Below are 27,723 nucleotides of genomic sequence, written 5' to 3' on the forward strand. Positions count from 1 at the left end.
ATGGAATCACCCTGTAAATTTTCATTTCCAAAACTAACACTTGCATCAAATTAGATCTGCTCGTTAGTCTGCATCTAAAAAGGAGTGATCACACCTTGGAGAGCTGTTGCACCAAGTGGACTGACATGAATCATGGCTCCAACAAGAGAGATGTCAATTGAAGCAAAGGAGAGGATTATCAAACTCTTTAAAGAAGGTAAATCATCACGCAATGTTGCAAAAGATGTTGGTTGTTCACAGTCCGCTGTGTCTAAAATCTGGACCAAATACAAACAACATGGGAAGGTTGTTAAAGGCAAACATACTGGTAGTCCAAGTAAGACATCAAAGTGTCAAGACCGGAAACTTAAAGCAATATGTCCCCAAAACAGGGAGTGCACAACAAAACTAATGAAGAGCTAATGGGAGGAAACTGGAGCCAATGTCTGTGACCGAACTGTAAGAAACCGCCTAAAGGAAATGGGATTTACATACAGAAAAGCTAAACATAAGCCATCATTAACACCTAAACAGAAAAAAACAAGGTTACAATGGGCTAAGGAAAAGCAATCGTGGACTGTGGATGACTGGATGAAAGTCATATTCAGTGAAGAATCGTGAATCTGCATTGGGCAAGGTGATGATGCTGGAACTTTTGTTTGGTGCCGTTACAATGAGATTTATAAAGATGACTGCATGAAGAGAACATGCAAATTTCCACAGTCATTGATGATATGGGGCTGCACGTCAGGTAAAGGCACTGGGAAGATGGCTGTCATTACATCTTCAATAAATGCCCAAGTTTACATTGATATTTTGGACAGTTTTCTTATTCCATCAATTGAAAGGATGTTTGGGGATGATGACATAATTTTTCAAGATGATAATGCATCCTGCCATAGAGCAAAAACTGTGAAAACATTCCTTGAAAGAAGACACATAAGGTCAATGTCATGGCCTGCTAATAGTCCGGATCTCAATTCAATTGAAAATCTTTGGTGGAAGTTGAAGAAAATGGTCCATGACAAGGCTCCAACCTGCAAAGCTGATCTGGCAACAGCAATCAGAGAAAGTTGGAGCCAGATTGATGGAAGAGTACTGTTTGTCACTCATTAAGTCCATGCCTCAGAGACTGCAAGCTGTTATTAAAGCCAGAGGTGGTGCAACAAAATACTAGTGATGTATTGGAGTGTTCTTTTGTGTGTTTGTTTTTCATGATTCCATAATTTTTTCCTCAGAATTGAGTGATTCCATAATTTTTCCCTCTGCTTGGTCTGAAAAAAATTACCCTTACTGAGTACCACATTTTTAATCTTGATTTCTTTTAGTGTTTCTTAAAGCCCTAAAGTTGCCATTTGAAATGACTTTAGTTTTGTGCCATGTCTGTGATCTGCTTTTTTTTCAACAACATTAAACAACTGAATGAACATCCTCCGAGCCCGGTGATTCCATAATTTTTGCCAGGGGTTGTAGTTAGGAGCTGTGAAGATCAAACCTGAAAATGTTGGTTTTACTTTGGGCTTTTGTATACAGAAATGGGGTTGTCTCTCCAACATTGAAGCTATGTTTTAATATGTACTTATATTGCTCCAAAGGAGAGTGAGGAATTGACTCTCTGATGAAAACGACACAATGTTAGAAAACATAAAAAAACAGTCATCTGTTAAGAGTTCGTCACTCCCAAAATGGCAATTAAAAGGGTTATCCAGGACTTTAGCATTGATGGCCTATCCTTAGAATAGGTCATAATGTCTGTCTGAGCGGTGGGGGGGTTGGAACTGCTCAGTTACGGAGCTGCACAGCTCCATTGGTGGAATAGTGGCCGCGGCTGGGTACTGCACATCCGCCACCTATTGATTTGAATAGGATGTTCCAGTCTAATGGAAGAGTTTCTATATCTTTTAACTGCCTTTTTTTTCAGCTCCTCTCAGCTGATTTATGACCACAGACTAAATCAGGTGAATGTGCAGGAAAACCAAGAGCTCGTAAAAGCAAAGCATTTCAACATTTTTGTTTTAAATATTAATTATTCATTTTTATAACTATTTACAAAAATAACAACAAATATCAGGTAACGTACTTCAGATTAACATAACAATAAAATAAACATTGTAACAATAACCTGAGGGAGAGAAAGGGAGGAAGGTAGGATAGAAAATGTATGCTGGGTAAGAATTTAATTTTTTTTTAATGAAACCAAATTGCCAATCTTGCATTCATTTAGGTAAAAAAAAAAAAAATGTCCCCAGAAATCCAAAACAATTTGTCCCTGAACTTAGAAAACCACTGCCCCCAAACATTGAATGGATTGAAAATTTAGATTGGCTATTGTTTATGGGGCCTCCCAACTCAGATCATGTTGGGGGAGAGAAGTATCAGCGTTGAGAATTTTAAAGGAAAGGTGCCATCAAAATGTTTTGGTTTTTTTTGCAACAATTGAAAAAATCTAAAGTATTAATGTTGTAATTTAAAAAAAAAAAAAAAAAATCATTTATTTTTAATAAACTATGAAAAATAATTTAAAAAGATTTGGTATTTCCACTTTTAAACAATAGGGGGAGCAGCTGCTGATATTTGCCATGAAAAGCTAGTGTACAACTAGCTCACATTACGACTGCAGTAAATGTGGGTGGGATCTGCTCACATGTGTCTGATGTCACTCCTCCCCTCCTGCGTGTTTGTAACAGGATAAGAGAGGATGAAGTTTAGGATCACATTTTGTTGGTGACTGCCAGTGATAGTGACTAGTACAGTGTCACCGAGGACGGCCGGCAGCACTGGCTCTGTTGGATGGTGCTGCTATCTGTATCATAAGCTGGGATTAGATACATGGAGTGTATCACATGTGTGATTAGATACGCCCAGGTCGCAGCTAAGAGGCTGGGGTAGCGGGCTCGGTGTCAGAGATGCAGTCGGCCAGCGACCACAGTCTCTTATGCACAGCACTGCCGTAAGTGAGGTGTGTAACTGTCCTGCGCGGACATTTATACACCCCCCAAATGAAAATGGCAGCCCCCAGTGAGTGAAATAAAAATTAATTTAAAAAAACCCCAAAACTATTAAAGTATTGCATTTAATTTTGTATTAAAAATAATTGATTATATAATCAATAATTATTAATACAAAATTAAAAATCGCGGCACCTTCCCTTTAAATGCCTATCTGGTAGATACACCCCCCAACATAGGAGTCTGGCAGCGCCTTGCAGCACAACGGGCCTAGTTCAAATCAAATCCCACCAAGGAATTTGCATGTTCGCCCTATTTTCGTGTGGGTTTCCTCCGGGTACTCTTCCACTCACACTTCAAAGACATACTGATAGGGAGTTTAGATTGTGAGCCCCGATGGGGACAGTAATGATGTCTGTAAAGCGCTGCGGAATATGGTGGAGCTATTTAAGGAAGCATAATAAAAAATAATTTGAAAATTATTTTATCACCATCTAAAAAGTAGTTTTGATTTTTGTTTCTTGATTGAGATACATTGCATTGCCGGTTGTGCTGTCTGAGATATAGATGTCAGTTCCTGTGCTAAGAAATTGCTTGTTAATAATGCAATGTCTAGCAATTATCATGCATACAATGCCTGGGAGGGATGTTTTGCATTGTAATATGATTTTTGTACTATATAAATCTCTAGTGTACAATTAAGAAGGCGCGCTTCATGCATCCAGCAGCATTTTAGTAGGACGCCTAATTAGTCGCCTTTTTAGAAAATGGGAATCAACTTTTCTGAAAATGAATTACCGCATTTGCTTTGAAGTCCTATATATTTGTATATCTTTGCATTATACTTCTACATCCTCCCACTATTTGCTCAATTGAATAGTTTTGAAAAGCCCGTTTGCTCGCAATAGATGTAAAGATGTCGACAAGCGTAATAATTGAGGTGGGGTGTGGGATGAGGGCTGTCTTAAGGAAATTGGTCATAAATGAAAAGATATCTACCCTTGTGAACAACTGGAAATCATTCTAGAGTATATTAAGAAATATTGATAGTGGGATACTACTATTTCAATAGATAATGGTTCTATATTATACCATGAATAGTTGTACAATTTTCCTACATATGTATCCAACATATTCATGGTTTTTAGTATTTGTTTGCAGTCATTCACTAGAACCTAATAGTACCCCCCTTGGTTAAAATGGGCTTTGACAATTAAATTTGGTGTAGGCCACTCTCTTTAGCAGAATCTATGAAAAGCCCTATTTATTCTCCCTTTCAGCCCTATACAAGGACATGATCATCATGTGAGCCCCTGAGGCATCTGCACTGTGGTCACTAGCTGAACAAAATACATAAATAAGATGCAGTCAGGCCCTGAGAAACTCATTAAAGTCAAGGAAAATTAGACCAGAATCCAGGAGAAGCAGGTAGAGCAATCGAACAACTGAGGGGTCAACCAGTCCAAAGTCAGAACCAGAGCAGGAATCCAAGGGTTATTTTAGCAAGTAGGGTAACCGTAGCTGGGTCAGAACCGCAATCCAATAAAAGTGTACTGTGTAATACTAGAATACAAAACAGGGCTCTGAAGTTCCCTGGGTGCCTCCATTGGTCAGTTGAGTCTTTACATTGAGTAGCTGGGCAGATGACCACTTCTCAAGCGCCACTTGACACCTCTCGGAAATTTGGAGCAACATCGCGGTAGTCCAGAAAATATATTGAGAAGGTGTATAAATAATTAACCTTTTTATATTGGCTTTTATATAGGAATACATTTAAGGAAAATGGACAGACATCTGTCTGAGATGGTTTAGTGAATTCTGCATTGAGCAGGGGGTTGGAAACTATGACCCTGGTGGTCCCCTCCAACTCTAACATTCTATGATTCTATGAAATTCTATGATGATACTTTGAATAACCAACAGAAATGTTCCAACCCATTTCAATCAGACAAAACTAATTCTAAGTACCATGCAGGCAACTATTATTGTTACCAATCACCAAAATTTGTTTGGATCATTAAACAGAATCATTCCATCTATGGCCAGTTTTACTATGGGTAGCGTAAGTTTGTTTCCAGTGTTTTTATCATACCATGTTTACTAGCTGATAAGTTTGAAGGCAAACTGAATTTTTTATTTGTGTTTTTTTTTCTGTTTATTTTATTTCCAACAGATCTAGACAACCTGTGGTCCTCTTCAGAATGACCTCTCCTCAGTGGATAGCAGTAAAGCCGGTAATGACACATTGCTACGTCCTATACAAAACCAGACCCCGGAAGTCTGTATGGTCCCATGTGTTTCTATGCGCTTCTGAATGTCAGCACCAAACCCCTCGTAGCTACTAATACTCTGCTTAGATGTCTAAAGAGAACAGGCAGGATCATGTTGTGTTGTTCACCAATTCATCCATATTAACCCGCATGGTGTGGGCCCCTCCTAGAACTTCCAGTCCTTGTTGCATTGCATCGTCTTACAAACCAGACAGCACCTGGACAAAAATGTCTGCAGAGTGGTTGACTGACTGGACCTGTTTGCTGAAAGGACTCCGTGACCTGATTGCTGGCTGCATCCAAGCTGTGCGTGACTGCAATACCTTCGCACTAACCACCGTAATCTGCCTCCTGCTCTTGTTTGCATGGTATTGTTACCGAGTTGGCAAGGACCAACCCCGTTCTCCCTTTGCCACTGTGAATTTACTGATCCAGAGTTCAGATGCGAAAGGCTTGCAGAACGGGTTTGCTTATTGCCACTCACGTGAGTGTGTACGCTGTACGCATAATGATGGACTGAACCAAAAACTCTATCACAATCTGCAGGAATATGCCAAAAGATACTCCTGGTCCGGCATGGGTAGAATTCATAAAGGCATCCGTGAACAAGGTCGTTATTTAAACGACAGGCCATCCATACAAAAGCCAGAGGTTTTCTTCCTTCCTGATTTACCCACCATGCCGTATTTTTCACGGGATGCTCAAAAGCATGACGTGGAACTGCTAGAACAGAACTTTGCCGCCATTCTTAGTGAATTTCAAGTCATCTACAAAGCCTTTTCAAGCTGCAACTTGCCTCAAGGTTGGAAAATAAACAGTACGCCCACTGGGGAGTGGTACACGTTTTATTTAGTCAACCAAGGTGTGTGTATTCCTGCCAATTGCAAGAAATGCCCACGGACGTATCGTTTGCTTGGAAACCTCCGTACCTTCATTGGCAACAATGTGTTTGGGAATGCTTGTATATCTGTGCTTACTCCGGGAACTGTCATCACAGAGCACTATGGTCCCACCAACATCAGGATAAGATGCCATCTTGGTATGTATTTTCTAAAGCTGTATATTTATGATGTTGATATTATGTCAGTAACTGAACTGTACTTTCAATAAACTTTACATAAATTTATAATGCAGGTGAATATAAGAAACTTTGTAATATATCTTCTCAGAGAAATCTGTTTCCTTTCCCACTTCTCAAACACTTCTTCCTCCTCCACTACATGCTTCCTGAACATTTCTTCCACTTTGTCTCTGACCAAGATGGACTTGAACTGTTTTCAGACTGCAGGCTCACTTAACCCAGCCCATTATACTATAGGGAGGAGGAAGAGCAGAGAGAGGAAACAGGCAGAGGGAAACATAGAAAAATTATAATGAACTTTCTAACAACTCCTTTACCCTATCATAGAACTGATTTACATCCAGACAGCTCCAGTTCAGCTCTGATGTATATCCTCTGAGTTGCTTGTCTCTGTGAGCTAAAAAAAAAAAAAAAAAAAAAAAAGGGAATGAAGATAATGAATCCTTCTCTCAGTGGATTGCAGACGGGAGAGGGTACAACTTATTCTGAAAAGTTACTTGAAAGTACAGTTACAATAATGTGTTGGCCTTAACGCCTGTGATTTAGAATCATTGTTCTTATAGCGTGGTTAAATTTGCTGTTTGATTATCCCGAGCATTACTTTAATTGCCTGGAAATTATAGCTTTAAATTATTTTTTTTTAAAAGTTGATTTGAGTCTGTTTATTAGATATTTAAAACTTTAGTTACCCTGTAAGACATCATTTTTGATCTGTTGTAGCCCCTGTTCACTATTCTTGCTGAGGATTACTGCCCCTCATTCTCAGGAACTGAATCCAAACTCATTGCTCAAAGCAAGGGGCAGAAGGGCTAAACTCAAGTCTGGGCAGAGTTGTGAGAAGACCTACAGACGTTCTCCAACAGAAACCTAGTGATTATTCATCTTGGTACTTGGCACTCAGGACTCTGATATCCATTGGTCGCTCAAGCCACGAGGCAGAAGCACTTGGCTTATTCTTGAATATACGCAGCTTAATGTGTAGTTTCATAGACTTTCTATTGAGCATGAAATGTACAAAATTGACGGCACAGTAGTCAACACCACAAATTAATCAAGAAGTATAGAAAGAGTGTAGTAATATGTGTCCATAATGTGGTGAATGGGGGAGGATTCCTATGCCCAAAACAAACGCCTACAAAAGATGGGCAAATCAAATCCACTGAAAATATAAGTATTATTTAATTTTTTTAAAAGACAAGAAATTAAAAATGAGTCACATGATGGACTGCGGCATTGTCGCAGGGAAGAAAAAGGTTAAATAAATAAGTGCAAAAATGTATGAATGGAAGTACCAGGTGATGATGAATAATCAATCCAATAAAGTGCAAAATATCATACCCAGCAGGAACATGACCATATATGTAATTACCCACAAGATTAAAGTCCAAAACTTAATATTGAAAATGATGAAATCCGAATCAATCTGCCCTCTGGGATATCGTCGGCCCCGACGCACGTTTCATTGCTCTGTGCATGATTTAGTATAAGCCGAAAACTTCCTTTGCTTGGTTTGAGTGGTCGATGGAGGTCTTGGGATGCAGACCACTATTGATTAAAAGTGCTGAAGAGGAGCTGCAGAATTTTGGAGCTACAAATTATTACAAGCTTATGGTGAAAGGGAAGCTGTCAACAAATGTTTCCATATTAGTAGTGTTATGGCTGTGTAAGCAGTTATTCCCCAATAAAAATGATGTTGTTTTTTTTTCTTTTTATGCGATCCAATGTACCAGTCATGAGAAATCTAGTATAGAAGTCTTATTGCAAATTAGTCTGGAAGTGCACTGAGGATGTGTCGCTACACTTGGAGGGTGCATTGACACGCCCCCAGTGCACTTCCAGCCTAATTTGCATGTGGTTTATGCTAGATATCTCATGCCTGGCACATCGTATCTCTACAAAAAGGTATCGTTTTTATTGAGGGACAAACGCTTATACAGCATCACAACTACTTCCATATGTAACGTGCTAACAGGTTCCCTTTAAACTGGAGATACTATGCCTCTCTCAAACCTTACATAATGGGTAACATGAGCAGAAAATCTGAGCTAATATTTCCCACAGATAAATGTAGAAGAGCTGTTTGGGGAGTAATGAGGCACATCACAACACTAGTCAAGAACGGAGCAGTACGAGTACATTTTTGACATTAATGCATAACGGCACCAAAGCTTGAATGTCATTTACTATACTTGGTTTATACAGAAGAGATTGATGCATCTTTTTCCCCTCTACCATTGATATCAGTTGCTAACAAAATGATGTACTGCACCCAGCGTTCACAATCATTGGTGTAGATGGCTGCAGTGCATCACAAAGCCATGGTGTGGTTCACCTGTATAAAAGTATTGGATAACTAAAGGTCCATACTATAGAAATGGTACATGAAGGTGAATGGACCCAGGAGGCCACAGGCTGTAGTTTGTGTATGAAGTGATGGATTGGGTGCTTGGATGATCTGACCATGCATGTTCACTACTATAAGGAGAGGAAAAAAGATGCTTCCAGATTTTGCCCTCTTTCCTGGGGATACAAGTGAGGTTAAAAATCTGAAAGTTTGATTTGACTTCTGAGAAATTTTCTTTTTGGTACGAAATTGTTTACAATGAACTTTTTTTTTTTTTTTTAAATTGGAGTCCTATCCAGAGGAGCATAAGACAGATGTCTTGAAATGCTTCCAGTGCCATTAAATATTGATCAGATTCAAGGACAGAAATAGTGACTGCTGCTGCCTCTTCTATTAATACCTGGCTAATGTCACTGTTCACATTAGCCTTGTCGATACATTTTCCACTTTGGAATGTCATTGTCACATGAGTAGAAGGTGTTCAGGAAATTGCTGCATTATGAGCGGCACAGTGGGTACTTCTGATATTATCTGACAACTTCTCTTTTCTCTTAATGACTTGTGAGACGTTTACATGAAACATTCGGTGCAAGGGTTGGTACGTGTCATTTTTATTTTTTTTATTTTGCTTCCTATATGCTAAACTAAACCACTTCCCAAACAGCCTTCATTAAAAAATGCCCCACCATTTTCTGCTGTAGACTGTGTAACTCCTTCCCATAGCTGCTTGTCCTGGTGCTTTTCACATAGCTCCAACTCACAGTTTTTGTCTTTGTCTGCTCTTTCTGTATCCCTACTCCCTCCTTTCACTCCTAAGATCCACTTCCACATACAAGTAATATATTCGTGGACCAGGCGATTAAAATGGAGCAGGTGACTAATGTGCATGGGGCCTAATGTGATGGTATTTTGCTTACAGCTCAAAAGTGCTGCAAATGGGGAGGTCTCTTGCCCAGGCCAACACTGTTCTTACTTTATTCCTGTGGATTCCCTGAAATTTCAGGCCTTTTTCCATTAGGGCTAATCTTTATGGTCTGTATGCCGCTCCTTAGGCTGCTCTCCATAATTACCCTTTTGAACTACAAGTCCCCCTAGTCACAGCAGGGGAGAACGCATCTAGGTATGGTTAAGCAGTGATAAGTAGTTGTATACTGCTTAGGGCAAAAGCTATTACTCCATTAGTATCACACAAGTTAGTTTATACTGCATTCTGCCCAAATACATGTAGACTGAAGTTGGCCAAACTGACCAATATCTGCAGGATCAGCAAACAACTTACTGTGTATGGGGGGCCTCCCTACTTTCCCCTGACACATGATGTATGGATAGGGAGGCGTCTGGCCTGTTGAATTTCAAGGGCTGATCCTTTTTGTTCTCCCTGGAGATAAATTGCTGTCAGATGAGGCTGGCAATGGTTCTTTCACAGAGAACACGAGCGCCCAGCTGAGCTGACCATTCCTGTGTATAAGGCCATGTGCACACGTTCAGTTTTTGGTAATTTTTTTATTTTTTTTTACCTTAGTATTTTGTAAGCCAAAACCAGGATTGGGTAAAAAAATACAGAAGAGGGTGACATGTATTGTATTATGTTTCCTCTGACTGTTCCTCTCCTGATTTTGGTTTACATATACTGAGGTGTATATATACCGGTCTGACGCCTCTCATCCAGCCAAACCAGAACTCACACTTTGCACTGACGAGGGGCTGTACCCCGAAACACAGTGTCTGCAAATTGAGTTTCTGGTCTTGGCTTATATCCTAAGTCATGTGATAAGGCTCGTTAGAGGGTCACTATGGACTTTTAGGATTGCTACATCCTGTAGGTGGCACTAGAGTTCTAAGCCCCTTCCTCTCTGAAGAGACAATTTGCATATACTGAGGTAAAAAACTGAGGCCTAAGGAATCCAAGAGAGACCGATGTTGGATGAATGATTCAAATGATCGCCATTAAGTGTGTATGGGGGCCTTACCTGCCACTTTAATGCTACTCACTAAATTACCAGCTTTTGTGCCAGACTGGTAGAAGCCAACAAGCCCTAAACCCATTCATCATATGCCCCAGAAAAGTGCGTAAATCTGATTAAAATTGTTAGAAATAATTCCATTAAGACTATTAAATCAAAATCTAGAGTCTAAAAATCCATAACCAGTTAGTTTGTGTGGATTTCCTTCATTAGGAGAGGAAGTCTATACGAGAAGAACCTAATCATGGATGTCATTATGTTGTACCGGGAAGGCTAAAGGTTTCATTGATTAGCTGGTTATAGGTGAACTTTTGTGCTCCGTGGATACACTATGCCGACAGCCCTGTATTGATAGAATCCCATTGATTGGAGACACTTTTAGTTCTGAATGTCCCTGGCCATTTGCATGACGCTTCTCATAGTAGGTTTTTCCATACTGCCAACAGTTTATGGAGACATTTCATACTGTTGGCTTTAGATTGCCGATTCACAAGGCAAAAGCCCTTCCAGCTTTTAATCATCATTTATTTGTAAAGCGAGTGATTAGAATAAGTATGTAATAAGGAATTCCCTTGCTTATTAATGTAGAGTTACAAGGCTAAGTTTAAATGGATTGTCCATTGCATGGGTAACACCTTTTTAAATGAACTAGCCCCTTTTGTAAAATAAAGATAATAGATTCTCCCCTCCCGCACATCAATGGAATGGCGCCAGCTCTGGTTCGTTTTGCATTGTCGTGCCACGTGAGCTTTTCAACCAAAAAAAAGGCCGCTATTGGGTTGCTGCGCTCTTCTTCTTGTCCAACATTCGTCCGAAGGAAGTGAGAGCACAGTAGCTTGTTGGAGCCACTGATGGGCTGCAGGGCTCACCTGTCATAGTGGTGGCATGTTAACCATGGCTGATCCAGCGCTGGTGGGGACAGTGAGTATCAGTTCTTTTTATTTTACAAAGGGGACTACTTTATTTAAAAAGGGGTTACCCCTGTACTGGATAATATGTCAGCAGGTTTTAGCTGTCCCATATGAGAGCAGAATAAAGTAGGGAAGGAAAACCTGATTCTAATACTCAGTCACTTACTGGGCTTCTTGCTGTAGTTTTGATAAGACACTGGTTTATCTGCTGCAGCTCTGCTAGTCCTCTCAATGATGAATTCTAGCTATGTAATCCTCAATAGTAATAGTAATGGCAATTCCTGTGAAGACAGAAAGCTGTCAATCAACAGCATGGGAGGATTAGACAGAGCTCATCTTTAAGAGGGCTATTAATCAGAGGACTGTAATCAAAACTACAGCAAGAAGTCAAGTAAGTTACAACTTAATGGAATCTGGGTCTGCCCCTGTTTTATGATGCCCTCATATTGGTGACAGATTCCCTTTTAACCTAGGTTGACTTTCCAATATTATTCTACAGCTTTCAACATTCAAACTAAAACAATATATAAATGTAACTATTTTTTTAAATGCATTGCTTTTAGCTTCTACTAATCTGGAGTTTCAGATATGTAATTCACCCATCTGTTGGCTCTGAGCTAAAATCATCCAAAAAATCCCTGCTGGAAAAGTGTGTGCTTTGATCTTTATTCTGAAATGAATTTCTGATCTCTGTAGAAACCCTCCCAAGATGCAGTAAGGGATATTGCATCATAGAATCTGTAATATTCTTACCGTGTATTATTGGTGCGTTTGCTGTCTGAGCTATAGCCGCAACGATCAGTGCAGTACTAGTTACTAGTGCTAGTTAACATTATTAATAACATGACCTTGGTCCAGCAGCCACATTGGTAGACTGAGTCTGCTGGACCTGAACCCTGCAAACCTCCTCCTATTATCTGACATCTCCAGCAGGGCTGTGGAGTCTGTAAGCCAAACCTCCAACTCCAACTCCTCAATTTCTCCGACTCCCTCATACATGGCTCATGTTTAAGTGTTAAATTTACTGTAGGTCTATGTGCCCACGATGCAGAAATGCTCCGGATTTTTCCTGAGCGTTTCTGCATCTCCCTGGCAGAAAAAACACATGCGGATTGTACATGTGGATTGTACATGCGTTTTCCTGCCAGGGACATGCGGATGTGAAGCGTTCTTCACATGCATTTCCGCATGCAGGTTGACAAGCGCTTTCCAAGCGATTTTAGCATCACTTGGAAAGTGCTTGACAACTTGGTCACACTATATAAATCCATGCAACCGGCATGGATTTATATAGTGTGACCGTAAAGAATGGTAAAAAATAACTAAATCTATACTTACCTTCTGATGGCCCCCGGAGTCTTCATTCGCTCCATCCTGGCGTGCCGGCAGCTCGCGGTACACTGAAGGACCTGCCGTCACATGACTATGACGTCAGCGCAGGTCCTCCAGTCCACCGCGAGCTGCCGGCAAGCGAAGACAAGCACACTGGGGCCATCAGAAGGGAAGTATAATATTTTATTTTTTATTTTATTCTTTTTTTTTTTTTTTTACAGGTTCTATGGTACCCGGGTCCGGAGGAGAGTCTCCTCTTCTCCAAACCCGGGTACCATCCGCACATTGAAACGCATGGAATCTGCATGTACAGATGCAGTGATGCGGATTTCATGCTTTCCAATGAAAGTCAATGGTGGCGAAAACGCAGCGCTTCCACAAAATAATTGGTAGTGCTGCGTTTTTTCCACAATGATAATCCGCAGCGGAAACTTCCGCAGCATGTGCATAGCACATTCGGATTATCATTGGGGAACATGGCAGACCTTCTACCAAGCGTTTTTTAAGCGTTTCTGCAGTGTTATTGCCGCTGCGGAAACGCTTAAAAAACGCATCGTGGGCACACAGCCTAGCACAGATTCATCTCCGCTAAAAGTCTAGACCCTTAGATCAGGAATAGGACAGACATTTATAGGACATTTCATAACTTTCCCAAATTCTTATGAAAAAAATATTCCCCACAAACTACATTGAACTACTGTACCCAATTTATAAAATATTTTAGGAGTTGGAGGCGGTCCATTTTATACCGACTCTACGACTCCGACTCCACAGCCCTGATCTCCAGGGCCTTTTATGATTAGAAGGGACGGCGCAACATCATCTTTGAGACACGATACAGGCATGACGTTGTACTGGGCCTACTAATCAGAAGAGGCACTGTAGATGTCAGTTGATATACGAGGACTTTCGCAGGGTTCGGATCCTACAGCCACAGATTACCAGCATGGCCACTAGACCAGGGTCCTGCAACTCTTTTTGTACATTTTTGTACATTTCTAATTGTTAACTGCCCAGCCTGCAGTAAGAGAAGTATGGGCTAGTAATTACTTTTCTACTTCAGTCTGATTCAGACTATTATTCTGCATTTTGTTGGATTTGCAGGGTTAACGCTTTGTATTGTTTAGGCCATGATACATAGACCGTCATTATCTTATGTATATAGTATCCTAAGAACACTCATTCCTGATTATCAGCCCCTGTAAACATGCCGACCAACAAATGTGCTGCAGACAACATGGTTATGTATAAGACCCAACAATTGGAATAGCAATTGTTCTGCCTCCATAAGCTTGTCCATATGAACTGGCCACTAAGCAATCATCCATCACCTTGTATGTAGGCGCTCACTAGTGGGCCCAAATGGATCTACACTGTTGGTGCTTGATTTGTACAGTGGCTTGCGAAAGTATTCGCGCCACCCCCCATCTGACCTTTGACCTGTTTTGTTAAATTACAACCTGTGTTTATATATTTTTGTAATCTGATTTATGTGTGTGATGCATCAGCGCTAAATAGTCTAAGTTGGTGAATTTAGGAAAATTATAGGCATTAATTACAGTTATGGGATTAAATAACTAAAATTGCCATGTGCATATGTACTCACCCCTTTTGCGATGAAGCCCCTAAAAATTTCTGGTGTAAGCGATTCCCTTCATAAGTCACGTGCTTAGTGAAAGGAAGTCCACTTGTGTGCGATCTAAGTATCACCTGGTCTGTCAGTGTATATGCACCCCTTTTCCGAAAGGCCACAGAGACTGCAACACCATTAATCAAGAGGCACCACTAACCAAACAACACCATGAAGACCAAGGAGATCTCCAAACAAGTCCGAGACAAAATTGTTGAGAAGTCCAAGTCAGGGTTGAGTTATGTAAAATAAATAAATAAATATATCCCAATCTCTGATGACCCCCGGAGCAACATCAAATCCATTATCATCAAATGGAAAGAACATGGTACCACAACAAACTTGCCAAGAGAGTGCCGCCCACCAAAATTTTCAGCCTGGCCAAGGAGGGCATTAATCAGAGAGGTAACACAGAGACCAAAGATAACCCTGAAGGAGCTGCACAATTCTCAAGAAGAGACTAGAGTATCTGTCCATATAACCACAATAAGCTGTACACTCCATAGAGGTGGTCCTTATGGAAGAATTCCCAGAAAAAAAAGTCTTTACTTACACACAAAAATTGTAAAAGTCGTTTTGAGTTTGCCAAGACGTGGAAGAATTCCCAAATTTATGGAGGCAGGTGCTGTGGTCAGATGAGACCAAAATTTAACTTTTTGGCCACCAAGGTAAACGCTATGTCTGGCGCCAAACCAACACAGCTCATCACCCTAAGAGCACCATCCCCACAGTCAAACGTGGTGGCAGTATCATGCTCTGGGGATGTTTTTCTACAGCAGGGACAGGGAAGACGATCCACGTTGAGGGGAAGATGGATGGTTCGACATACAGGGATATTCTTAAGCAAAACCTGTTTCAGTCTGTCAGTGATTTGAGAATGGGACAGAGGTTCACCTTCCAACAAGACAATGACCCAAAGCATACTGCTAAAGCAACACTCGAGTGGTTTAAGGGAAAACGTGTAAATGTTTTGTAGTGGCCTAGTCAAAGCCCAGACCTTATTCACCATAGGAAACCATCTAACTTGAAGGAGCTGAAGCAGTTTTGCCTTGAGGAATGGGCAAAAATTCCCGTGGCAAGAACTCCTAAAAACTTATCCAAAGTGACTTGCAGCTGTAATTGCCACAAAAGGAGGCTCTACAGAGTATTGACTTTAGGGGGATTAATAGATCTGCACACTATAGTGTTATTTTGTCCTATTTCTTGTTTGCTTCACAATGAAAAGAAAACGTCAAAATGTGTCGGCTCTAGTTCTTTGTCAAAAACAATGTCGTAATGATTTATGTACATTGCTTTCTCCTGGGATTGGCGACAGAATGAAAACTGATTAGCAATTAGCATATGGTATTGATCTGACTAATGGCAAGGCTCCGCTGGATTTCTCTGCTAAGAAATCTGTACTTTTATAAAAGGAGATCACAGCAGGTGTCTACAGTTTTGTACTATTGTATCAGCCTGAAATCTGCTGTATCATTGGGACACAGCAATGAAATGTCATCAATACCGCATGCTCTATTCTCAGTCTAGCTTCTGTATGTTGGTACTTACCATGAAGCAAGTTACATATGTGTTGGGCTATATTTCCATGCACTGTAAATGCTGTGCTGTTTCTGCTGCGTTTTTTAAAAAAAATTTATTTTGTGCTGAAAATTTGCTGCGATGAACAGGTCAAGCAAAGTGGATATGATTTCATAAAAACCTATGTCCACTGTGCATTTAAGCCCTTCACACACATGCCAGAAAAAGCTATACAGCTGACAAATACTATTGAGATCTCTGCTATTGGAAGTGGAAAGAAAGAACAAAGACAAAAAAAACTAAATAGTAAAAATATGGGAGGAAGAGAAACCAATCACAAACTAAAATGTTTTTATGCAAATGCTCAAAGCATGGGCAACAAACAAGGAGAATTGGAACTACTAACGCAGGAAAAGAAATATGATGTAATTGGAATCACTGAAACTTGGTGGGACGATACACATGATTGGAATAAAAGGCTAAAAGGATACAACTTATTTGCAAGAAACAGACTTGATAAACGAGGAGGAGGTGTCGCATTGTACGTTAGAAAAGTGTATATCTGCACAGAGATTGAAGTTTCAGAGACTGGGGGTTCTGTGGAAACTGTTTGGGTAAGAATACAAGGAGAGAACAACGGAAAGGACACCATTGTAGGCATTTACTACAGGCCACCTGGGCAAGCTGAAGATATGGATGAACTCTTTATGTATCAAATGACCAAGTTCTCCAAAAAATATGACTTAGTGGTCATGGGACATTTCAACTATCCAGACATTTGTTGGGAATCTCTCTCAAGTAAAACTAACAGGTCAAGCAAATTCTTCTCCTCTCTTGCTGACAACTTTATCTTCCAAAAGGTAGGGGAGAAACCAAGGGGATCTGCTACTTTGGATCTAATCCTTATAAGCAGGGAGGAAATGGTTGAGGAGGTAAAAGTGGCTGGAACCCTAGGAGGCAGCGATCATGCTATTATAGAATTTTGGATAACTAGAGGAGGAAGACATGTGAAGACTCAAACTTCAAGGTTCGATTTCAGAAAGGCAGATTTTAAGCGACTCAGAGAATAGGAGGGATCCAATGGCTGGATGTCCTTAAGGACAAAAATGTCCAGGAAGGATGGGAAATTTTGAAAAATGAGATTCTCAAAGCACAATCGTTAACAATCCCAAAAAGTAGGAAGAATGGAAAGCATTTAAGGAAACCAGGATGGATGAACACAGAACTTAAACACATGCTAAATAGAAAGAAAGAAATGTTTATCAAATGGAAAGAGGGAGGCATATCTAAAGAAGATTATAATGCAGTCTGCAGAACCTGCAGGGCATGTATCAGGTTAGCTAAAGCTAACCATGAATTAAGGCTTGCAAGAGATGTCAAAAGCAATAAAAAAGGATTTTGGAGGTATGTCAAAAGTAAAAGAAAAGTCAAAGATACTATAGGATTTTTACAGGATGAAAATGGTGAAATGGTAAGAAAGGATGTTGAGAAGGCCGAACTTTTTAATTCCTATTTTGCATCAGTTTTCTCTCAGAAAGAAAATGTAACATCAACTGATCTTCACTGTCCTATTTAAGGAATAGAAGAATCCAAGTTATCTGTAAACAGAAAGATTGTGAGGGAATATTTAGCTAACATAAATGAGTTCAAGTCTCCAGGTCCAGATGAATTACATTCCAGAGTACTGAAGGAGATCGTAGAAGAAATTTTAGAACCACTCTCCATAATCTTTGAAAATTCTTGGAGAACAGGAGAAGTCCCAGAAGACTGGAGAAGAGCAAATGTTGTTCCTATCTTCAAAAAGGGGAAGAAGGTGGACCCAGGGAACTATAGGCCGGTGAGTCTGACTTCTATACCAGGAAAGATCTTTGAACAAATTATTAAACATCATGTATGTAAGTACCTGGATAAGAATGAAGTGATTAACCAGAGTCAGCATGGGTTTGTAACTAACAAGTCATGTCAGACTAACTTAATTTCCTTCTATGACAGAATCACTGACTGGGTGGATCAGGGAAATGCTGTAGATATAGTATATCTTGACTTCAGCAAAGCATTTGACAAAGTATCTCACACCATCCTTATGGAAAAAATGACCAAGTATGGAATGGACAAGGCAACTGTTAGGTGGATTCATAACTGGCTTAGTGATCGGACTCAAAGAGTGGTCGTAAATGGCTTCACATCCAGTTGAATGAATGTCTCAAGTGGGGTACCACAGGGCTCTGTCCTGGGACCTGTATTGTTCAACATCTTTATCAATGATTTAGATGAAGGAATTGAGGGTAAACTGATTAAATTTGCTGATGACACAAAGCTAGGAGGGATAGTTAACACTAGAGAAGAGAGAGAGAGGCTTCAAAAAGACCTAAATAAACTGGAGCAGCGGGCAGCAGCTAATAGAATGATTTTTAACAGGGAAAAATGCAAAGTACTATATCTGGGCAATAAAAATGAAAAAAGCATATACAGAATGGAAGGAATAGAGCTAAGCAACAGTACATGTGAAAAAGACTTAGGCATACTAATAGATCATAGACTGAACATGAGTCAACAGTGTGATGCAGCAGCAAAAAAAGGCAAATACAATTCTGGGATGTATTAACAGAAGCATACAGTCTAGATCACGTGAAGTCATTCTCGCACTTTACTCCTCTTTGGTCAGACCTCATCTGGAATACTGTGTCCAGTTTTGGGCACCACATTTTAAAAAAGACATTGACAAACTGGAGCAAGTTCAGAGAAGAGCGACCAGAATGGTGACTGGTCTGCAAACCATGTCCTATGAGGAACGGTTACAGGATTTGGGAATGTTTAGCTTGCAAAAAAGAAGACTGAGAGGAGACTTAATAGCTGTCTACAAATATCTCAAGGGCTGTCACATTGTAGAAGGATCATCTTTATTATCATTTGCACAAGGAAAGACTAGAAGCAATGGGATGAAACTAAATGGGAAGAGACACAGATTAGATGTTAGAAAAAACTTTTTGACAGTTAGGGTGATTAATGAGTGGAACAGGCTGCCACGAGAGGTGGTGAGTTCTCCTTCAATGGACGTCTTCAAACAGAGGCTGGACAGACATCTGTTTGAGATGATCTAGTGAATCCTGCTCTGAGCAGGGGGTTGGACCAGATGACCCAGGAGGTCCCTTCCAACTCTACAATTCTATGATCTTTTTCTGAGATACATCAGTGTGGACGGAGCTCAGAAACTGAAATGCAATAGATGGCAGCCATTTTTCCTGTGTCCAACAGCAGCGGCTTCTGTGTTGTTAGCCATTTAGATGCGCTGTCCATCTCGGACAGAGGCATTTAATCCCATACTGACATACAGTACAGACCAAAAGTTTGGACACACCTCATTTAAAGATTTTTCTGTATTTTCATGACTTTGAAAATTGTACATTCACACTGAAGGCATCAAAACTATAAATTAACACATGTGGAATTATATACTTAACAAAAAAGTGTGAAACAACTGAAAATATGTCTTATATTCTAGATTTTTCAAAGTAGCCAACTTTTGCTTTGATGACTGCTTTGCACACTCTTGGCATTCTCTTGATGAGCTTCAAGAGGTAGTCACCGGAAATGGTTTTCACTTCACAGGTGTGCCCTGTCAGATTTAATGAGTGGGATTTCTTGCCTTATAAATGGGGTTGGGACCATCAGTTGTGTTGTGCAGAAGTCAGGTGGATACACAGCTGATAGTCCTACTGAATAGACTGTTAGCTGCTTTTTTCTTGCCATAATACAAATTCTAAGTAAAGAAAAACGAGTGGCCATCATTACTTTAAGAAATGAAGGTCAGTCAGTCTGAAAAATTGGGCAAACTTTGAAAGTGTCCCCAAGTGCAGTTGCAAAAACCATCAAGCGCTACAAAGAAACTGGCTCACATGAGGACCGCCCCAGGAAAGGAAGACCAAGAGTTTATCCGAGTCACCAGCCTCAGAAATCGCAGGTTAACAGCAGCTCAGATTAGAGACCAGGTCAATGCCACACAGAGTTCTAGCAGCAGACTCCTCTCTACAACAACTGTTAAGAGGAGACTTTGTGCAGCAGGCCTTCATGGTAAAATAGCTGCTAGGAAACCACTTCTAAGGACAGGCAACAAGCAGAAGAGACTTGTTTGGGCTAAAGAACACAAGGAATGGACATTTGACCAGTGGAAATCTGTGCTTTGGTCTGATGACTCCAAATTTGAGATCTTTGGTTCCAACCACCGTGTCTTTGTGCGACGCAGAAAAGGTGAACGGATGGACTCTACATGCCTGGATCCCACCATGAAGCATGGAAGAGGAGGTGTGGGGGTGCTTTGCTGGTGACACTGTTGGGGATTTATTCAAAATTGAAGGCATACTGAACCAGCATGGCTACCACAGCATCTTGCAGCGGCATGCTATTCCATCCGGTTTGCGTTTAGTTGGACCATCATTTATTTTTCAACAGGACAATGACCCCAAACACACCTCCAGGCTGTGTAAGGGCTATTTGACCAAGGAGAGTGATGAGGTGCTACGCCAGATGACCTGGCCTCCACAGTCACCAGACCTGAACCCAATCTAGATGGTTTGGGGTGAGCTGGACCGCAGAGTGAAGGCAAAAGGGCCAACAAGTGCTAAGCATCTCTGGGAACTCCTTCAAGATTGTTGGAAGTGTGCAAAGCAGTCATCAAAGCAAAAGGTGGCTACTTTGAAGAACCTAGAATATAAGACATATTTTCAGTTTCACACTTTTTTTTATTAAGTATATAATTCCAGATTTGTTCATTCATAGTTTTGATGCCTTCAGTGTGAATGTACAATTTTCATAGTCATGAAAATACTGAAAAATCTTTAAATGAGAAGGTGTGTCCAAACTTTTGGTCTGTACTGTATGACGTACAGTTGCATCATATGCCGGCACCCTAACTTTGATGCAGGCTCAGAAACAGCCCACATCTTTACTGGCAGGTGGCTGTGATATCCATCATCCGCCTCTAACTTCGACCCATTTAGCGGAGCTCAGTCTGCTACTGTTAACCTGTTAAATGCTATTGTCATTCTCTGATGGTGGCATTTTACAGCCCTCTAGAAAGGGGGCATGTCATTCTATACCCCCATTGGTGCTCCCAGTGATGCAATCGCCAGTGGGTTTCTATGTTGGACGGGTGGTCTGCTGAAGACTTCCATTCCTATCATGACAGTAGTGTATTCCCGCGAACGTAATCTTCTGCTGGTGTTCACAGGACACTGTGACTTTTGCTATATACAGTGATGCTGTGGTATTGCTGTATATTGCATGTTCAAGTCCAAGCAAATACGGTGAAAAAGTGTGTGGGTGGGGGGGGAAAACGTTTTTGGAAATATATAAAAAATTCAAATTACCCCACCCCCCATTTCTCGCATAAAAAAATAAAGAAAATGCTAAAAAAAAAAACATGGTATCACTACGTCAATGAAAGTCAGATCTATCAAATATAAAATGATCAAATCAATTACAGTATGTACTGCCGCACTATGGAATTGCAGTGTATATATAGCATAATCGATCGAATAATCTCACGGTCAAGTGAAAGGAAAAAAAAGGTAATGTTTTGAATTATAAAAAAAAATAAACCAGTACTGTAAAAAGTTGAAACGTCAATTTTGTTTTAGTCACCACACTATTATAATAATAATAATAATAATAATAATATCTTAAAAAATGTCCATAGTTATCAAAACATTGGAAATGTCTACTCTCCATGCAAAAAAGGCTTTTGTCTGATGAATCGACTATCTAATGTGTATGGCCAATCAGCCAATTGCCATCTCAGCTGACACTCCCATACATAGGAGCGCTCGCATGGCCGAGTCCTCCTGTGTTCTCTATGAGAAAACTGGCATCTGTCAGCGGCTTATGTCTGGGAGAACAATGCGATCGATAGTCCGAAATTAGACATGTGCGAGTGACATCTCTCTATAAAAACATATACAGTGGAGAAAATAAGTACCGTATTTTTCGGACTATAAGACGCACCCCAAATTTTGGGGTGGAATATAGGAAAAAAAATATTTTTAGAACATGGGGGTCCGTCTTCTAGTCTGAATAGGTACGGTATCTTACCTTTGGGGCGGTGAGGCGAGGGTCACAGGAAGCCGGTGCTTCAGCAACGTGGAGTTGCGGTGGTGGTGGAGCAGGATCTCATGGCCCTCCGTTCCCTCTCTCAAGAGCCTGGCAGCTGCAGCAGAAGAGGTGAGATGGCTAGGGGCCTGGGACTTGGCTGGCGGCCGGGACCAGGGCCGGTGTCTGGCTACGTGCCTAAGGGCCGGGACGGGTGTCTGGCTGCGTACCAGGGCCTGCCTGGGGACCGGGACGGTGTCTGGCTGTGGCCCGGGACCAATGTCTGGCTGTGGCCCGGGACCAGTGTCTGGCTGCGGGCCAGGGCCGGTGAGCGGCGCGGCAGAGCTGCGTGCACGGCTTTTCAAAGTGTGCGTGGCCATCTTCCTGAAGCTGTGATCGACAGGAAAATGTCTGCACAAGCTACAAGTCTGCGCATGCGTCAGCTCGGACGGCCATTTTCCTGTAGATCACAGCTTCAGGAAGATGGCCGCTCAAACCGGAAACCTGCGTCGCTCACTGGCCCCCAGCCAAACACCGGCCCGCAGTATCTCACCTCCTCTGCTGCCGCCGCCACCGCCGTGTTCCTAAAGTAGGGAGGGAACGGAGGCCTTCGATCCCGCTCCACCACCACCGCAACTAACCGGTATTGCAACTATCTACGTTTCGGACCATAAGACACACACCCCATTTTCCTCCCAAATTTGGGGGGGGGGGGGAGTGCGTCTTATGGTCCGAAAAATACGGTATTTAATACGCTGCCGATTTTGCAAGTTTTCACACCTACAAGGAATGGAGAGGTCTGTAATTTTTATCGTAGGTACACTTCAACTGTGAGACAGAATCTAAGAAAAAATCCAGAAAATCACGTTGTATGATTTTTAAGTAATTAAATTGCATTTTATTGCATGAAATAAGTACTTGATCACCTACAAACAAGCAAGAATTCTGGCTCTCCCAGACCTGTTAGTTTTTCTTTAAGAAGCCCCCCTACTCTGCACTCATTACCTGACGCAATTATTAGAAAATGGAGGAAACACAAGTGGACTGTCAATCTTTCTCGGTCTGGTGCTCCATTGCAAGAGCTCACCTTGTCAGGTAAGGATGATTCTGAGAAAGGTCAGGTCAGGAATCAGCCCAGAACTACACAGGAGGACCTGGTCAATGACCTGAAAAGAGTTGGGACCATAGTCTCAAACATTACCGTTCATAACACACTACGCCCTAATGGATTAAAATCCTGCAGGACACGCAAGGTCCCCCTGCTCATGCCAGCACATGTCCAGGACCGTTTGAAGTTCACCAATGACCATGAGGATGATCCAGAGGAGGCATGAGAGAAGGTCATGTGGTCAGATGAAACTAAAATAGAACTTTTTGGTATCAACTCCACTTGCTGTGTTTGGAGAAAAAAGGATGAGTACAACCCCAAGAACACCGTCCCAACCGTGAAGCATGGTGGGGGAAATGTCATACTTTTGGGGTGCTTTTCTGCAAAGGGGACAGGGCGACTGCGCTAAATTGAAGGGAGGATGGATGGGGTCATATATAAGAGCATTGAAGATGGGTCGTGGCTGGGTCTTCCAGCATGACCATAACCAGAAACACAGAGCCAGGTCAACTAAGAAGAGGCTCCATAAGAAGCATTCAAGGTCCTGGAGTGGCCGAGCCAGTCTCCAGACCTGAACCCATTAGAAAATCTTTGGAGGGAGCTGAAACTCCATGTTGCCCAGCGACAGCCCTGAAACCTGAAAGATCTGGAGAGAATCTGTATGGGGGAGTGGGCCAAAATCCCTGCTGCAGTGTGGTGCAAATTTGGTCAAGAACTACAGGAAACGTCTGACCTCTGTAATTGCAAACACAGTTTTCTGTACCAAATATTAAGTTCTGTTTTTCTATTGTATCAAATACTTATTTCATGCAGTAAAATGCAAATGAATTATGTAAAAATCATACAATGTGATTTTCTGGACTTTTTTTTTTAGGTTCTGTCTCTCACAGTTGAAGTGTACCAACAATAAAAATTACAGACATCTCCATTCTTTGTAGAAGGGAAAACTTGCAAAATTGGCAGTGTATCAAATACTTATTTTCCCCACTGTAGCAGGGCATCAGTACTGCTGTGTACAGTGGATTGCGAAAGTATTCACATCCTTGGCTTTTTACGTATTTTGTTACACTACAACCAGTGTTGTTTTTGTATTCCAATTTGTGTGTGATGCATGAGCACTAAATAGTATAAGTTGGGGAAGTGAGAAAAATATAGGCATAAATTAAATTTATGGGATCAAATAATTGGTATATGCATATGTATTGCCATGTGCATATGTATTCACCTCTTTTGCGATGAAGCCCCTAAAAAATTTTGGTGCGAGCAATTCCCTTTTATAAGTCACATGCTTAGTGAAAGGAAGTCCACCTGTGTGCAATCTAAGTGTCACATGGTCTGTCAGTGTATATACATACCTGTTCTAAAAGGCCACAGAGGCTGCAACACCATTAAGCAAAAGGCACCACTAACCAAACAACACCATGAAGACCAAGGAGATCTCCAGACAAGTCAGAGACAAAATTGTTGAGAAGTCCAAGTCAGGGTTGAATTATTAAAAAAAAAAAATCCCAATCTCTGATGATCCCAGGAGCACCATCAAATCCATTGTCATCAAATGAAAAGAACATGGTACCACAACAAACCTGCCAAGAGAGGACCGCGCACCAAAACTCTCAGCCTGGGCAAGAAGGGCATTAATCAGAGAGGCAGCAGAGAGACCATAGGTAATCCTGAATGAGCTGCAGAGTTCCCAAGCAGAGACTGGATTATCTGTTCTTACAACCACAATAAGTCATACACTCCACAGAGGTGGCCTTTATGGAAGAGTGAGCAAAAACACACACACACACACACACACACACACACACACACACACACACACACACTGTAAGGCTCGTTTTGCGTTTGCAACACAGCTCATCACCCCAAGAACACGATCCCCACAGTGAAACACGGTGGTGGCAACATCATGCTGTGGGGATGTTTTTCGACAGCAGGGCCGGGGAAGATGGTGCGAAATAAAGAGATATTCTTGAGAAAAACCTGTTTCAGTCTATCAGAGATTTGAGACTGGGACATAGGTTCATCTCCCAACAAGACAATTACCCAAAGCATACTGCTAAAGCAACACTCAAGTGGATTAAGGGGAAACATGTAAATGTTTTTGGAGTGGCCTAGTCAAAGCCCAGATCTTAATTCAATTGAGAATCTGTGGTGAGACTTGAAGATTTCTGTTCACCAGAGGAAACCATCTAACTTGAAGGAGCTGTAGCAGTTTTGCCTTGAGGAATCGGCAAAAATCCCAGTGGCCAGATGTGGTAAGCTCATAGAGACTTATCCAAATAGACTTGCAGATGTAATTGTCGCAAAAGAAGGCTCCACAAAGTACTGACTTTAGGGGAGTGAATAGTTATGCACACTGAAGTTTTCAGTTATTTTGTCCTATTTATGTTTGCTTCACAAAAAAGGAAAAGCTAATGTTCACAGTTGTAGGCATGTTCTTTACATGAACTGATGCAAACCCTCAAAAAAACAGTGAAATTCCAAGTTGTATGGTAGCAAAACATGAAAAATGCCAAGGTGGGGTGAATACCTTTTGAAAGCCACTGTAAAGCTAAAATCAAGAGCTCTTATGAACGTCCGCCATGGGCTGGCTTTCTCACATGTTTGTTGTAATGACAGGCATAGGGTCATCAGTAGACCCCTATCTGTCATGACCACCCATCAACTCCCCGCGATCAAGTTACAGGCGCACCGATGGGAGTTTGGAACGAGGCTTGTTAAATACCACTCTCTGAGATTGACAGCAGGATTTAACTGGTTAACAGCCGCAGGTGGAGCCTCTTAAATGCACATGATGGTATACTTTGTCGAGAAAGATGCAGGCTTGTTATGCGAGCCTGCATCAAAGGTAGTGATACGACATATGACGTGTATGTATGTCCTATGTTGTGAAGGGTTTAAGGGGTTTTCCAGTTGGAATAAGGTAGTCACCTATCAATGGAAAAAATGATAACTTTTAGATCTGTTAGGTGTCAGACCGCCAGAATGGGCACTTTAATCCTCTTTAGAATGCCCATGCGCGTTGGGACTGTCTTGAGCGCTGACTTTGGCTCTCTGGTTAGTTTCTTAGGGCATGAATGGAGCTGCTGTTGAGTCAATCCATTCTATTGAGAGTAAAAGTGCCCCATTCTGGCATTCAATTCAGAATCAAAGCAGTTGGACCCCCAATGAACTAAAAGTTGTCATTTATCCTATAGGTGATTACTTTTTCCATCTGGAATATCCCTTTAAAGTGGACTTGTTGGTTCCCTTTACATTTAATTGGGAATGTAAGTATTTACTAGAATAGACCTAACAATTCTGGAGCATCTTTTACTATTATTCCTCCAGGAAAAGTATGAACAAATTGACAACTGTGTGTTGCCATTCACCTTGTCAATAGGACATGTTCATCCTCTGTCTGACACTGCTCAAGTCAGTGCTGACAATAACAGTGTGTAGAGATGCAACCCTTCGACAACGAGAATGGTAATTAATAGTTGTAAACTTATTCATACATTTCCGGGAGGAATAACCGAGAAATTCCATTATGCAGGATGAATCAGAAACTGCTATGTCTGTTCTTGTTAGTATTTCCATTTTCCATAAAGTGCTGACCTGTTACATTATGTCTGGCCTTTTAAAAAATAAAGAATCCTATGCTAAAGGTGCAATACCAATTCCGACCAAGTTAGGATGTTGTATACAATGTAGAGAACACACAAATGCAGTGATTGGAAATCTCTAATAGCCATATTTTATTCAGCTAGGCAAAATTCTAATGAATATGAGGATTCAAAAATCAATCTAACAAGAAACAATTATTATTAAAATCTATATACTTTAATGGGTATACATTAAAAGGTATAAGGTAAGAAAAAAATTAAATATCCCCAAAAATAGACCTTCAAAAAACAAATAGGGGTACAAAAAGGAAGTGTGGCAATGTGACCACTACAATGTCTCTGTGATGCCCCAAATAATGAGCCCTACCTATCCACGGAGGTTGACACCCTAATAAGTAACCCAAGAGAAAGCGCCCCCTCTCCATGTTGTCCGACCCTGAGAGCCCCTAGAACGACCCTAGCTAGGTATTGTACCCTTAAGACAGATTCTGCCACAAGAAACACAGACATATATACACATTAAAGTATTTATATTTTATTAATAATGGTTTCTTCACTTGTTAGATCCATATTTTATTCAGAACATAGAATACATATCAGAAGGTTAGACATTTTTCCATTTCATTTGAAAAAAAAATTATTTACAAATTGATGGCAGCAACACGTCTAAAAAAGTCGGGACAGGGTCATGTCTGCCATTGTGTAGCATCCCCAATTCTTTTAACATCAGTCTATAAATATCTGGGAAGTGAGAAGACCAATCGCTGGAGTTTTGGGAGAGGAATATTATCCAATTCTTGTCTGATGTAGGATTCCAGCTGCTCAACACTGCTGGGACTTTGCTGGATTTTTCATTTCATAATCTGTCAATTGTTTTCAATTAGTGGAAGGCCTGGACTGCAGGCGGCCAGTTAATCATCCAAACTCTTCTTTATTTGGGTTGAGA

At 41.0% G+C, this 27,723-nt stretch overlaps 1 protein-coding gene across 6 annotated transcripts in view; it reads left to right on the top strand.

The window, feature by feature from the left end:
* Positions 1-27,723, top strand: part of ASPHD2 (aspartate beta-hydroxylase domain containing 2) — a 132,245-nt gene that overhangs the window by 45,091 nt on the left and 59,431 nt on the right. For 4 of the 6 annotated variants that reach the window (XM_073673005.1, XM_073673013.1, XM_073672991.1 and 1 more), the window contains exon 2: positions 5,101-6,236. In XM_073673005.1, the coding sequence (XP_073529106.1) occupies positions 5,285-6,236 (952 nt within the window). In that variant the 5' untranslated portion in view covers positions 5,101-5,284. The remainder of the gene's footprint in view (positions 1-5,100; positions 6,237-27,723) is intronic. The other 2 variants (XM_073673028.1, XM_073673022.1) reach the window with 1 other exon arrangement.

This window comes from Phyllobates terribilis, unplaced genomic scaffold (assembly GCF_046119375.1).
Source record: "Phyllobates terribilis strain yellow unplaced genomic scaffold, ASM4611937v1 Scaffold_1__5_contigs__length_1240528914, whole genome shotgun sequence".
In the NCBI taxonomy this organism is placed as follows: domain Eukaryota; kingdom Metazoa; phylum Chordata; class Amphibia; order Anura; family Dendrobatidae; genus Phyllobates; species Phyllobates terribilis.